We start from the raw sequence: 14,491 nt of genomic DNA, 5'->3' as shown, positions 1-14,491 counted from the left end.
CTGTCTTCCTGAAGCTGGCACCTTGGACCCCAGGCTCTGGTCCTAAGACTTCCTTCCAGGGGTCCCACTCCACCAGCCAGGCTTACAGGTCTGGGGGCCCAAGAGCCGGAGTCAGGGCTTAGATGGCAAGGCCTTCTCGGAAGCAGGGGCTTACATTCAAAAGCCCCCAGGCCGGAGGGACCTGTGGAGGGTTTCCATTCCACAGGGTTTTCATTCTGGGCCAGGGCTCCAGGCGTTTGTGCCCTTAGGTGGCGAATGGTGGAATGCCTTCCACCAGGGTCCCAGGTTCTTGAGGGAATGGGCCCTGAGGCTGTGGCCCTGTCACAAGGCCTGGGCAGGGCTGATGATGTCTGGCTACCACTCTCCTGGGGACCTATCAGGGTAAAAAGGCCCCAGAGGCTTTCAGGAAGCTTCCCAGGCCCTCGGCTGCTGCTCCCCCAAATTCCAAGATAAGGCAGAATTTTTGTATCTGTGATCAGTGAGGTAATCAGGGCTACTTTTCTCATCGTCATTATTCAAGGGGCAAACTGGCCCAGGATCCTGTACTGAAAAGGTTAATATAAATGTCAGAGAGCCTAAGCACCCTTGCCCACTTTAGCTCATGGCACACCTGAAAGTGATCACTATAGCAGCTGGAGGAGGAAGCTGGAGGCTGAAGCACACGTGGAAATGCTGGGCGTGAGCAGGGAAGAGCGGGAGGGAGTGCGGCCTGACCACACAGTGCTTTGGAGGTTTTCTCAGGGCGCGGGCAGCTCTGGGCAGGAGAGCTGTGATCTGATTTACATGGTTGCTGGATGGAGGACTGGTGGAGGGACAGGAGGCCACTGGAGTCGTCCGGGTGACAGGTGACTGACAGACCAGAGGCGGGATGTGAGAGGGTCAAGGACTACTCCAGGGTATCTGAGCAACTGGAAGGAGGGAGTGGCCATTAACTGAGGAAGACGGAGAACAGCATTTGGGGCAGAAAACCAGAGGCTCTGCTTTGGACGTACTGAGTTTGGGGAGCATTTCAGACTTCCAAGTAGACGTGGTGAGTAGGCGTTTGGGGAGTGGAGTTCCCTCGAGCAAGTAGGGGCTGAGATTGGAATGTCCGTCATCAGATGAAGACATGGAAAGCTGTGACCCTGGATGAGAGCACTCTGGGAATGAGGGGAGATGGAAAGCCGAGGGCCCATCTTGGGTCAGGTCAGGAAGATGGGCAGGCAGGAAGCAGGCCGACAGAGAGCGGCCTGTGAGCTTGGAGGCAAATCAGGTTTGTGTGGCATTCTGGAAGCCAAGCCAAGAAACTGTTTCAAGGAGGAGGGAGAAATGAGTTGTGTCCAGTCCCGCCGAGAGGTCAGGTAAAAGGAAGACTGAGCATTGAGTTCAGCAGTGTGGCAGTCGCTGGGGACCTTGACAGGAGCCATCTGGTGAAGCGATGGCGCAAGGGACGGCACGGGAACTAAGAACAGGAGCCCAGGATGGGGATGGCGCAGCTGCGTTTCGCAACGAGGCACGAGCTGGTGGCTGAGGGAGGATTTACAGCGGGGCGAACTGGCAGCCTGTGGGTACCCTAGTGGGAAAGCTGCTGGCCTCGCGGACTGCTTGGCACAGAGCCTGGCGTGCGGCAGGCGCGCAGTCCTGAAGGGTTCCACAGGTGTCCTCACCCCGTAGCTGCCGCGGCCCCTTCCTGTCCCGCCAGCCCTTGCCGGCAAGCCTGAGGAGCCTCCGTTCTGCCCCCGTGCCCACACGCGCTCCGGCTCTGTCACAGTCGTGTCCGGGTCCTGAGTGTGGCACGGGCCCCCCAGCTGGCTCCGAGAGCCTTGCCTTAGAACAGCAACGGGAAAGTCACCGCACCCACGGCCTGGAGACGCCATGGCCCCGTCCTCAGCCTGCAGGGCTGAGGTTGCCAGTGGGCTGCCACGTGGGTCTTCCATCCTCAGGCAGATGCCCTCTGGCAAATTCAGACCAAAACTGGCCCGCATGAGGCCAGCACCTCAGGGCCAGGGAAGGACTGTGCACGTGAGGGGCTCCCTGCGTGTCCCTTCCTCATGGCGCAACACCTGAGGAATCGAGCTCTTGGGTACTGTGTGCCTTTGCCCTTACAGCAACCCTGTGACCCTCTCCGTTTGACAAGAGACTGTAGTCCGTTCTTGAAGGCCACACACGTTCGAACCAGGGTCTGCACGGGGCCAGCCGACGACTCCTCAAGTTCACAGGGGAGAGCCCTCCGTGGGCTGCCCCAGGACGCCGAGACAGGGCTCTAGTTAGAGGGGCTCACGAGGGGCTGTGGTCCTGCTGGGACGCCACCCCGTCTGCCTGAGGACAGGAGGATGTGAGGCTCTGCCCGGTGGGCCGATGGACGGCTAGGGGGCTGCAGAGGTGGCGCCCCGAGGGAAGGGTGCCGCGGCCAGGAGCCCCGCCTCAAGCTCCCCTGGAGGCAGGAGTGTGGGGGACAGGGCAGCCAGGGCCGCTGCCGGGCCGGGGGGGTGAGTCTGTGTCCACCTGGAAGCCTCACACCTTGGCTGAGTTGCAGCACATACCGCGCCTTCCCTCTCGCCTCGCTGGACCCCAAACAGCCAATCCCAAGGGGTCCTGTGCCAGGCCTCCTCACCATGAGCCACCCTAAGCTTCCCCGGACCTGGTGATGCAGGGATCACAAACTCCATTACACAAGAGAGGGAACTGAAGCCCAGAGATGTTAGGGAGTCTGGCTGAATTCCCCCAGTGGGAAATTGCACCCTGGGAAGGAGCCCAGACCAAAACCTCTCACTACTGTCCTGCTCCAAAGATGTCCTGCTTCTTCTGTGCCGTGAGTCAGAAGTCACTTATCTGTGCTGAACTTTCCAAGTGAAGCTGAGCCTCAGTGGTAGATGATGTTTCCAGGGTCCCGGCTTGTGCAGGGGTGCGCTGGGGATATGCAGAGCTGTGCCTTGGCCCCGAGCAGCACCTCCCTGTGGCTGGGTCGCATGGGGAGCCCCCTTCCCAGCATGAGTCATCTCATGACAGATCCATGTGACTAGTGTGAAAAGTAAGAGTCCTGTGTTGCTGAGGAAACAGGAAGTGTGGGGGCTGGGTGGGCTGGCCCTGGAGGGAGCCTGGCCCCACCTAGCCCACCTGCTCTGAGTTAAAGGGCGATGGGAGCCTTCCCTGTCCCCACAAATCCTGTGAAGCCTGAGGTGGAATAGTGGGTCAGACTCCAAACCCTGAGTCTGGGGGCTGGAGGAAGAGGAAAGAAAACTCCAGGCTGTCCTGGGGTAAGCCAGGTCTTGAGACCATTACCTGATGTCTGGGGCTGAAGGCCGTGAGCAGCCCCTCAGACAAGCCACAGGGCCTCAGAGAAACCAGGGGACGAGGGGTGGGGGGCGGGGGGGGGAGTGTCTCAGACCCAGAGGCAGAAAGAATTTCCTGGACAGGGGAGATGTGCCTCTGGGATTGAGTGTATAGAAACCAAGAGGCTCTCTAGGTGGTAGGGCTGCCTGAGCAAAGCGTGGGGGGCTGTGGGCAGGGCCACTGGACATAGGATGGCTTGAGTGGTGCCCCCTCCCTGAGGCCTGTGGTTTTAACCACCCCCACTTTCCTTTGACATTTGGGCTACCCGCACAGCTAAAAGAGGCTCTGTCTATATGTATGCCCCCAGCCCTGGGCCTTCCTCCTTTGGGTCTCCCCACATTCACACCACCCCCCTCATTTTTCAGCACAACAAGGCCAGTCAGCCAGCCCACAGCGTCCCACAACTCTCTCCTCTCTATGAACATTTCAGCAGCCCCCACCCTACACCTGCACCAGCCGACATCAGCCAGAAACAAGGTATGGATCTGGGAAGGGGAGGGGCCTGGCAGCCCCAGAGTCTGGGGGCCAAGTCCCTAGCTTCTGAGTCCAGGGGCTAGGCCCTTTTTACAACTGGAAAACCTGGGGCTGGGCAAACTCAAAGCCCAAAGAAACCACCAGAAAGGTGGATGGGGAGCCTGAGGGCAGGTTGTGCCAGGTCAGACTTGGAGGGCTTCAGGTTGAGGTAGGAGCCTAATCCCGAGGGGCCTCCCAATGCCAGGATGTGGGAGCAGGCATCTGTGTAAAGCTGAGGACAATAAAACTTGTATCCTTTCCCTCCCCCCAGTGAGAAAATGGAAAGTGGTGGTTGTGATGGCTGATTCACCTCAGCCTCAGGGAAAGTCATTCTGAAATCAGCCATTGTCGGCTGTGGGAAACGTGCTGACTCAACCCTGGGGAGGCAGAGGGGGTGGGTGGAACCCAGGCTGCCCAGGCCAGAGCCCCCAGCCGAGAGGCCCCAGGTGAAGACCAGCAGTGGACCAGGGCACGGCGAGGCCTGGCCTGCCCACCCCTCAGTGGCTCCACCTCTCCCCTGGCCAGCCAGTGTCCTTAAGGCTGGTCACCCAGCCTCTCTGCCCTGGAAATGGGGCCCTGTCATCACACTGGCATAGTCCCGAACAAACCGGTATGTCTGGTCCTCCAGCAGACGGAGGGAGGGTCTTAGAGGCCCCACAGGAGGCTCTAGGGTGCAGTCCCAGGTCCGGCTAGCTCACTCCCTTGGCCCCTCTCCCCTGTAGGAGTTCACAGGCCTCTGCAGACCCCTGACCTCTCTGGCTTCTACTCTCTGACCTCAGGCAGCATGGGACAACTCCCCCACACTGTGAGCTGGTGAGTGTGGGCCCGGCGGGAAGGGGGCGCCTCGCGCTGGTGAGACCCATACTTGCCGTGTCCTCTTCCTCCTCCACCCTGCTCTGCCAGCACTCTGCTGCCAGCCCTGTGTCAGAACCGGGGGCCGTCCAGCAGCTCTGTCCGTTCCCCAGGTGGCCCACTGCACTCCCCTTGACTCCTGGTCTCAGTCCTGCCGCACGTGAACTCGGCCTCCATGTCTGGGGGCCTCGAGTGGCGTGGGGTGGGGGGCACGGCGAGCTGCCCAGGTTATAAGAGTAGGTAAGGAAGGAAAGGGAGACCTGCCTGGACAGGGAGAGGACAACATGAATGGCCACGAGACAGGCTTTTGCCTCTGAGCCACGTGGTGGGCAAGGGGCTACTTCCTAGTCCCGTCAGTGCCTCCTGCCGACTGGTCCGTTGGCTGAGCTCCCTGAGGAGCAGAGTTCTCCTGTGCCCCTTCTGGCGCCAAGCCCAGGCCCTGGCCAGCTGCTGAGAGAGCCTTAGAGTCTGTGAACACTGCGCCAGCCCAAGCCAGCCTGAACCTTAAGTCAGCAGGCCCGACTGGGGGCCACAGGGCCCGTCTTCCGCCGGAGCCGGGCCTCGGCAGGCTGCTTGGCCCTCTGCTCGTGACCCACAGTGTGATGTGGACAGGTCTGCAGCGTCCCTGGGCTGGGGCAGTCGCCCAACAGCAGGAAAGCATGGTTTCCCAGGAAGAAAGGGAAGGCCAGAGGTCCACCCTGAGACCTGCCTGCCCTTTTCCACGTGCTCTTTATCGGTGTTCAGCTCACTCCATTTCCTGATTCTCCTCGGACACTGCCCCACTCTGAATACCAATCAGGACTCCGCCTAGGAACACCCCCAGGATTGGAGCTGGCCAGGCGGGGTTCTGGACACCAGAGCGGCACTGCTGACGCGGGCCGACCCTCAGGCCCCTGCCCTCTCGGGGCCCGATCCGCCAGAGGCCCGACAGCGACAGGGCCGTGTTAGTGCTTTCAGTGGGGATTGTAAGAGCCCAAAGGGCTGCCTCATCCAGCTTGGGATTTCAAGGGCTTTCAGGAGAAAAGGTCATTTAGCCAAGCAGGGCCTGAAGGCAGGCCAGGAATCGAAAGGGGGAAAATAATCCAGGCGTTTTAACAGTGGATGCAGAAACCCTAAGGCAGATGTCAACCCTGTATTGACCAAGAAATAAGGCTGGAGGTGAGCTGGGGTGGGGGTGGGGGGGGCTTCCTAAGCTGGGTCCTAGGAGGATGCTGCCATTTCTGCCCCTTAAGCGCCAGGACCAGTCTGTGGAGCAAAGAGCAGCACGGCGTGCCCCCTGGTGGCAGATGCCAAGTACACACGCTGGAGAGTCCTACAGAGGCCGATCCCCTGCACCTGGTGGGGAGGTCCTGCCCCACATCTGGCCGGTAGCCAGATTGCTAACAGCTGTCTCTCCCAACCACAGGCCCAGCCCTCCTCTCTACCCCTTGTCCCCTTCCTGCGGATATAGACAGCACTTCCCTGCCCCCACTGCAGCCCCTGGCGCCCCCTACCCCAGGTGAGTCCCAAACCCTGCAGCCAGGCTCCTGCTTCCTGTTGCCCAGGCTTCAGTGCCCACACGAGGCCATGCCCAGGCCAGTGCTTGCCCTGTGCTAGTTGTCTGTCCAGCCGTCCGTCCGTCCTTCTGCAGCCCCCTGCTGCGCTGTGCCTGAGAATGAAGCCAGTGGGAGAGCAAGAGGCCTGAGGCCGGGCCATACCGTGCAGCCAAGCGCCCTGGGGCAGCCAGGGACAGTGCACGCACGTGTGCGCTCTTGCTCCTGCCTCTGTGCGTGCGTGAGCCCGCCCAAGTGCACGTGTGCGTGCATTCACCCCTTTGTGCCTCCCTGCTGAAGGGCGGGTCAGGCACGCTCTCCTGGGCATTCCGTGAGCTCTGCCCGCGCCGAGGCACCACCTTTTCCATGTGTCTCCAACCTCGGGCCCTTACGGTGGTTTCCCCAGAAGAGCAGAAAAGCGAAGTGACAGGTGTGTGTATGTGTGTCCCTCCACTTCACTCACCCCCTCAGTGACGGAGCCAAGCCAGGGATGGAACAAGAACTCAGCAGACATGTCCAGCCCTGCTGGAGTTCACAGCCCAGGGCGGGGGGTACGGACAGAGCACGAACAGGGCCATGGGCAGGGAGAACTTCACGAAGAGTCACATGTCCTGAGTAAAGCGGCCAAGGGGAACAGCACTGGTCGGGGATGGCTGGAGGTGTGAAGTGATGGAAAACGGGAAAGGATGGGGCGGAGGGTGTCAGCGGGGCAGGTCCCATGGAGGATCCTGGGTTTTATTCGGTGGGCTGTGAGGGAATTTCAGCAGGGGTGGCCAAGAGCACTCGGGCGCTTACAAAGGTCACTCTGGGTGTTGTGTGGAGAGGGGCCTGGAGGGTTCAAGCAGGAGAGGAAGGAGACTCACAGGGCAGCCACAGGCTCAGGAGGCTGAGCTGGTTTAGCATAAGGTAAGGGGACAGGTTGCAAAGCTATTTAGGACTCACTTCATAGCCACCTGAATGACACGTATGCGGGTTTGTGCAGTGTGTCTGTATGATGTGTTGGGAGCAGGTGTTTGTGTGTAGCTGTGTGCTTGTGTGCAAGCCCGTGGGGGTGGCGTGTGCCCCTGTCCTCGTGTACTGTGCAGGGGCCGCCAGGTGTCCAAGGTCTGGCCCATACATTCCTGGCTCAGTGTTAACTCTCCTTCTACCTTTAGGTTCACCCACCCGCCCCTGATGCTAGGCTCTGGTGTGCCTGGTCACCCCGCGGCCATCCCGCACCCGGCCATCGTACCTCCCTCAGCGAAGCAGGAGCTGCAGCCGTATGACCGCAGCCTGTGAGTGAGAAGGCACCCAATGTGGAGGGGGCAGACCTCAGGGTCCCATCTGTTCATCAGCCGGACACAATCCTCCCATCAGGCTCTACACCTGCCACCTAGAAGCTCCAGGGGCTGCCAGGGGCGGCCTCTGGCTGAGCCATCTTGTGGTTCTCGCCACTGACTGACCCGTGTTTTGTTCGGGGTTTTTTTGTTAGTTTTTGTTTTGTTTTGTTTTGTTTTTTACGTAAGCAATCTCTTCACCCAATGTGGGGCTCGAACTCACGACCCCGACATCAAGAGTGCTAGATTCCTCCAAGTGAGCCAGCCAGCACTCCGCCCTCACCTCCCCCAACCAGTGTTTTTTGATCCTTAGAAGGAGGAGGGGACGGATGGGGTGGGGAACAGAGATTTGGTTTGAGCCAACAGGGGAGGGGCTGAGAAGTCCTTAAACATGCTTCTCTTAGCTGCAGTATTCCTGCAAGGAAGAGTTACGTAGCTCTGATCATCCATTTTGGAGCAGCTGGGAAAGATACCATTTACAAAACCTTCGTTACCATGCATTTACACACACACTGGACACACACTAGAAAAAGGCAGTCGCGTTAGGTGGACACTGGGGGGCTCCTGAGTGATCTGGACATATACCCCTCAGGAAGACGCAGGCAGAATCCAAGGTGGAGAAGGAGGCCAAGAAGCCAACCATCAAGAAGCCCCTCAACGCCTTCATGCTATACATGAAGGAGATGAGAGCCAAGGTCATCGCAGAGTGCACACTCAAGGAGAGCGCTGCCATCAACCAGATTCTAGGCCGAAGGGTGAGGCCACGGGCAGGTGGGCTGGCGGGAGTGGGCCCTGACCACCTTCACCCTGGTGCTGCCTTGTTGATTCCTTGGTGCACCCCACCTACCCCTTCTTCCCCACTGCAGTGGCACGCGCTGTCTCGGGAAGAGCAAGCGAAGTATTATGAGCTGGCCCGAAAGGAGAGGCAGCTGCACATGCAGCTCTATCCAGGCTGGTCAGCGCGGGACAATTATGTGAGTGGCCAGTGACACACAGTAGGGACGGGGAGGGGAACCTTCAAGATGCCATGCCCCAGGCCACAGTCTCCACAGGGAAAGCCAGACCACTGTCCTGAAGGCAGAGACGAGGAGGGCAGGTGGTGGAGTGCAAGGGCCCAAGGCCTCACGTGGCTAGTCTGAAGAGAGCTAAGCAAGGGAAGCTGCCCCTTGAAGACAGGCCCATGTCCTCTTTTCCACCTGGGATGCACTCCCCCGACAGGGCTGTTGCCTGGTATTTGGCCATATAGGCAGAAGGGGAGTAAGGGGCCTTGTAAGTCATCGCCTCCATTCAGAAGGGAGACCCGCATGGGAAAGGGAGGAGAAGCCTCTAACTGCCCCATGGTATCCCGGCAAAAACTGCCATCAAGAAACGCCAGGCCTCCTGGGGAGGAGGGAACTGTGTACCCAGAATCTCAGCAACAGCCAGGCTAGGCTGCAGGTCTCCCAGCCACACACTCACTGGAATTATCGAGGGACCACTTCCCAGATCTGAGCAGAATCCCTCCCTCTGTTCCCTGCAGGGGAAGAAGAAAAGGCGGTCACGGGAAAAGCACCAGGAATCCAACACAGGTGAGTAGCGGAGACTGCTCTCCAAGCCTGCATTTCATGAGCACTCTGCTCTGGCCCCGAGGGAGGGGCAGAACTCTCAGCCACAGACCTTCAGGCCTTGGGCCCTCTGGAAACAAGGCCCACTTCTCACAAGTCAAATGCCCACGTGAGGAACAACTACACGAAGCCCCTTTAACAGTGTAACACTGGTGTGTTGACCCACTGCACCCTCCCACCTCTGCCAGCCCTGCTCCCAGCTAGCCTCTGCCAGAGAAACCGAGCCTGTGGTTCTGCTGAGATGGGCATGCGGGCTGTGGGGACGGAGGTGCAGCTGTGCCTAGGCCCTGAAGTCACACAGCCGGCTGGTTGGTGCCTGGCCATTTCTCGGTCACCCCCCCACCCCCAAGCCCTGTTTATTTAGGCAGTGCAAAGTGCTCTGTATGGAGGACCCAAGGTAGCCACGCTCTGCTTCAAGTCTCCCTCCTGTGGGTGAATTCTTGCCCCGAGTCTGGTAATTCAGACCCCACATCCATGACTATCTCAGCTGTGCTGCCCCCACACAGGGGAGCTCGAGGCTAGGACTGAGGTGGGGTAGAATCCTCGCCCTTTTCTGAGGCTGAAGTGTGGGCTTTGCTGTCCATCTGATTTAAGCTACAGCATGAGGGGGTTATGGGTTAGGTAGATTGAGCACTGGCAAAAAGGAAGAAAAACTGGATAACGTGGGCAGGGAGATGTGGGGGGTGGGCAGCCCTGAGGCAGTAGAGGCTGGATCCCTGTGAGTCTCCCTTGGGCTCCTCTCCCGCAGCTCCCACGCTGCAGCCAGAGAGAGGAGCTAACGTGCCAGGATCCCCTCCCTCCCTCCCTCCACCATTCTTCCCACTGCGTCTCCTGCCTAGCTAGGTGCCCACCTTTCCTAAGAACTTGGCTCTGGGTCCTGGGGCTCCCACTGGGGCTGGCTGTGCCATGGAGAGGCCCGCTGCCTATGGGGCCTATGGGGTATCTGTGACTGGCTGACACTGATGTTACCTCTTCTTTCTGGGCCCTGCTCTGCCCTGCTGCCTGCCTGCTCGCCCTCTGCCCTGCTCTGCCCCTCTGGCATGGCTGTGAGCAGACCCTGGCTCGCCTAAGAAATGCCGTGCTCGCTTTGGCCTCAACCAGCAGACGGATTGGTGTGGTCCGTGCAGGTGGGTTTGTCCCCACCACCATCCTCCCTTTGCTTCAAGCTGCTTCCCTGACTCTGCACATGTTCTGCTGGGCCTGTAGCCCTCCTTTGGTCCCCCAGTCCCATAGCATACCCACAGATTGGGGAACCCATGTCTCCTAAGAATGGAGAATGTTCTAGAAAAGAAAGGCAGACTCAAGAAGGTAGTTCTGGCCCCTGGTGCCTAGGGTCCTCTGTTAATGAGGACCTGATGCTGACTAAGGTTAGCAGATCCTCAGCAGGCCAATCTCATGTGCCCCATTCAGTGGCCTGAGCCCCTGGCTACCAGGCCTAGAACTCACCATGGTCCACCAATTCCCTCACTTCAAGTTAGGATCCCTGCCTGTGTTATCCTGAACGCTTAAATCTAAAAAAAAAGACCAAAAAAACCCAAAGTGACTGTAGTAGAGGACCGCCTGGACGCCAAGTGGTCATGTACCTCATCTTCTACCTGAGACCAGGGACTGCAGAGGTAGGGAGAGAGGAAGAGGGGGTATCCCTGGGCCATCCTAGCAAAAGGGCCGTACTTAGGCTCTGTGGCACTAAACCCATGTGTTTCCCTATACAACAGAGAAGTGTGTATGTGAAAAGAAGGTATACCTACCAGGTGGCTAAAGTTTGCCTGGTTGAGGTTGAGGCTAGGTCTGGTAAGGCTGAGTCTACCTCAGGCAGTAAGTTCACAGACTCTAAGGAATACCGTCCAGTCCCTCAGAGTGTCCACCATGCTCCCTCTCCAAGGGCAAAGAGGAACTTGGGCAGTACGTCAGCGTGTGTGTATATACACACGTTGGGGGCATTTGTATTATTCTGCCCGAGCACCACCCAAGAATCCACAAACACGTGAAGCAGAAGCTCCACGGCCCAAACCAGGAGATGGCTCCCCACAGCCAGCCTGCAAGAGGTTCCTGTGCCACCCTGTGGCTGTGCTGGGAACTACACCTGTTCCAGGTCTGGGCCAGGCCCAGCAGAACTGCAATGCTAGGTTTGAAGGCACAGGCACATCACCCAAGTCCTGGGGACAGGGGACAAGAGGTCAGTAGGCCTGTGCAAGGACAGCATTTTCTGCTTGTGGTGTATGACTGTGAATTCACCCTCTGTTTACAGATAACTCTCTTCACTATTCCTAGGAGGAAAAAGAAATGCATTCGGTACTTACCCGGAGAAGGCCGCTGCCCCAGCCCCGTTCCTTCCGATGACAGTGCTCTAGGCTGCCCCGGGTCCCCAGCCCCCCAGGACTCGCCCTCATACCTCCTGCTGCCCCACCTCCCCACAGAACTGCTTGCTAGTCCTGCGGAGCCGGCGCCTACATCACCAGGGCTCTCAGCCGCTCTCAGCCTCCCAGCCCCCTGGACCCCCCCAGGCCCCCCCCGGCGCCCTGCAGAATACACAGGTGCAACGACAGGAATCTCAGAGACAGGCAGCCTAGCATGCACAGGACACCTGGCCGCCTCCAGGGACCCATCCTCTGAGAGGAAGCGACAGAGCCCCAAATCACATGGAAACTGGCCAGGGGCCCTGTTACCTCCCTCTCAGGGACCAGGCCCAGGAGACTTCCGAGGCTGCACAACTTCTGCCTGAACCTGGGGCCATCAATTCCAACTGCTCCAAGTGGTGGGAATCAGATTGGTGTTGTGTCGTCTGATTAAGGGCATCCCTTGTGCCTACAGCAGCCTGCATCTATTCCTTTTACCACCTGTCTTGCTGGCCAGATGCCCCCCGCCGCCTCCTCTGCTTTTCTGCTATAGGTCATAGATGGGCGGGATTGAGCCCAGCTACTTTCCGTACCCTACACCTCCCCAGTCCCACCACTGCCACACCCTCCCCATACCAGACACTTCATGGACCAAGAATGAGCTGGTTTATGAAACAACACCTCAGCATGGTCACAACCACATGCTCAAGAGGACAATGCTTCTCTCAGAAAGGCCCGGAGAAGCCCTGTTGACAGAAAAGGAGTAATTATTCATAAGCTGGACCAGAAGGAAGCCTCTTGCCATGTTCTCAAGAGCTTGCAAGACGAGGAGGGAATGGAACGGGTTAAATCTAAGCCTATCACCCTAGGCAACAGGAATGACCGGACACTACCTTATCAGGCAAGTATGGGCAGTGAGACGTACCTGGCTCTGGTTCAAATTACTTGGAAATGTTTCCAAGAGAAACTCAACCTCCCCAGAAGCTCTGATGACCAAGGTCCCAAGCCTGTCTCTAATGGCTGAACTCAACAGCCAAAAGAAATTATGGCCCCAAACCCGGTGTGCATCCCTCCCTACCCCGAGAGCCTCTGTCACAGCTCCATTTTCTGCTTACCCAGGTCAGTCTGGGCGGCTCATGAGCAGTTGAGGGCAAACCTCATGACAGCCAGTGCCTACCTTTCAGCACGAAACAGGCCAGCTTCAGTTTCCCGATGGGGCTGCAGGAAGGACCATCACCATCAAAGCAAGGAGCCCAGAGAACCTCTAGTGGTAGTCAGTGGGTTTTCACCACAGCCTACTTTAACCCATTTCTGAGCCAAGCTTCAACCCTGAGCCTTAAAAAAAAAACAAACTTTTAATTTAATTTTTTTTTTTGCCCTCTTCCTCACTGTACATAGCCTGAATCCAAAGAAAAAGGGCTGTTCCTATACCCGTACATCCCTCAACAAAAGCCTTTAGTTCCTACTTTAGCCACTGGCTTCTCAGAATCCAAAGAACATATATTCTAGTGTAGTGTTGCAAGAAGTCTTGAAAGAAAAGGACTATTGTAGTGTTCAAAATATTTTTGTATTGTTAATGCATCATCAAACAAAAACTTTTTTAATGTGAGAATAAAGATACTTTTTACTGGGTTTCGAAATTTTTCAAAGCTTGACCCTAAGGAATAAGCTGTTTCAGTAATAGAGCTTGACACTCTCCTTTTCTTACCCACAGCCATAAAACTTGGGGTTTATTCTCTATCATGGGACACATGTTCTCAAGACTTTCAATCAACAGAAGCCAAAGATTACTTTCCTCACGTCCCCTATTGGGGCTTAGGCCCTGCCCGGCCTTCCAACCACAAGAGCTAATCTCCCTCTAAGTGTAAACTCCCCAATCCTCGGACCTCACAAGTGATGCAGGGACAGGCCAGCCTGCATATGGGAATGGGCTGTAAACTGCCACCACAGACCCACAGAACCACTGGGCTCCATCTTCCTCCCGCAGAGAGAAAAGACCCAATACTCCACAAGCACACATCCTATTTTGAAGCAAACCGGAGTCTCTCATAAGCTGGTATCAGAAAACTTGGAAGAGCATTTTAATAGCACCCTTTCCTCCCACAAAAGCTAACTGGGTGCTTAAAGTATCTTCCTATTTTTATACAAAACCTCTCCAGTTTGATAAATCTACAGCCTCCCTTTTAACAGCAGTTTCCATCATGTTTAAGAATACCGTTAACTCCTCAAACTCCTCATGAATGTAGAAGGTGCAAAGCCACTTCAATAGGTCAAGCAGATAAAAATGCTGGGCAAGGAGATCCCAAGTCACCACGCATTGTAATTTTCACAGAGTTCTATTTTTGGGATTTTATGTTTAAAAATATTTATAAATAAAGTCATCTTCCAGAGTAGTGTCTATCTAAAGTAGGCCACTGGAAGTTGTAATCCCAGACTTGCTTTTTTTCCGGAAGGGTACGAGAGGAGACCATTCTCTCGACATCTGTCCCATTTAAAGAATTCCACTCTGGCCTAGTTGTTTCAAAAACTACATTTTAAGGCTTATGCAAGACTGGATTGCTGCATCTGATTTGGTGTCTTATTTAGAGCACACTGGGTACAGGAACAATGCACCCTTTGTGTATGGGAGGGTACAGAGGGGGGCTCTGGCAACTTTGTTAAAATCAAACCAGCCTCTTAGAAAAAAGTGACTTCAAAGAGGAAACTCAAATCCTCCTAGATCACACCGGCACATTCCTGAGGCCACAGGTGACTTGAGAGTGAGGTCCTAAATACAATTTCAAATAGTACACCAGTCCCACCTCTCTGCAAGCCAAGAACTAGCCCTGTTTCTAAGACCTCACAAGACAAGATGCCCCAACCTCCCTTACGCATTCCCAGAAGAGAACAGGCAAACAGGCTTGGCATCTGTGCCGCAGTGGCTTCTGCACTGAGAACACGGGGAGGGCCCAGCTCAGCAAGCTGCACGGCCTGCCCAAGTCTCTCAATTGGAACACATCCCCCCGCCCTTTTTTTTTTAATATAGG

General features: G+C 56.7%; 1 protein-coding gene across 7 annotated transcripts in view; it reads left to right on the top strand.

The window, feature by feature from the left end:
- Nucleotides 1-13,097, top strand: part of TCF7 (transcription factor 7) — a 32,447-nt gene extending 19,350 nt beyond the window's left edge. For 3 of the 7 annotated variants that reach the window (XM_078067512.1, XM_078067513.1, XM_078067518.1), the window contains 9 exons: nt 3,678-3,789; nt 4,548-4,638; nt 6,083-6,175; nt 7,364-7,483; nt 8,118-8,280; nt 8,392-8,499; nt 9,045-9,093; nt 10,184-10,256; nt 11,401-13,097. In XM_078067512.1, coding sequence (XP_077923638.1) covers nt 3,678-3,789; nt 4,548-4,638; nt 6,083-6,175; nt 7,364-7,483; nt 8,118-8,280; nt 8,392-8,499; nt 9,045-9,093; nt 10,184-10,256; nt 11,401-11,851 — 1,260 coding nt within the window. In that variant the 3' untranslated portion in view covers nt 11,852-13,097. Of the gene's footprint in view, nt 1-3,677; nt 3,790-4,547; nt 4,639-6,082; nt 6,176-7,363; nt 7,484-8,117; nt 8,281-8,391; nt 8,500-9,044; nt 9,094-10,183; nt 10,257-11,377 lie in introns of all 7 variants that reach the window. The other 4 variants (XM_078067515.1, XM_078067516.1, XM_078067514.1 and 1 more) reach the window with 4 other exon arrangements.
- Nucleotides 13,098-14,491: the final 1,394 nt, after the last annotated feature.

This window comes from Halichoerus grypus, chromosome 2, assembly GCF_964656455.1.
Source record: "Halichoerus grypus chromosome 2, mHalGry1.hap1.1, whole genome shotgun sequence".
NCBI classification, from domain to species: Eukaryota; Metazoa; Chordata; class Mammalia; order Carnivora; family Phocidae; genus Halichoerus; species Halichoerus grypus.
The sequence above is the reverse complement of the archived record's forward strand: the minus strand, read 5'-3'. Positions and strand labels throughout refer to the sequence as shown.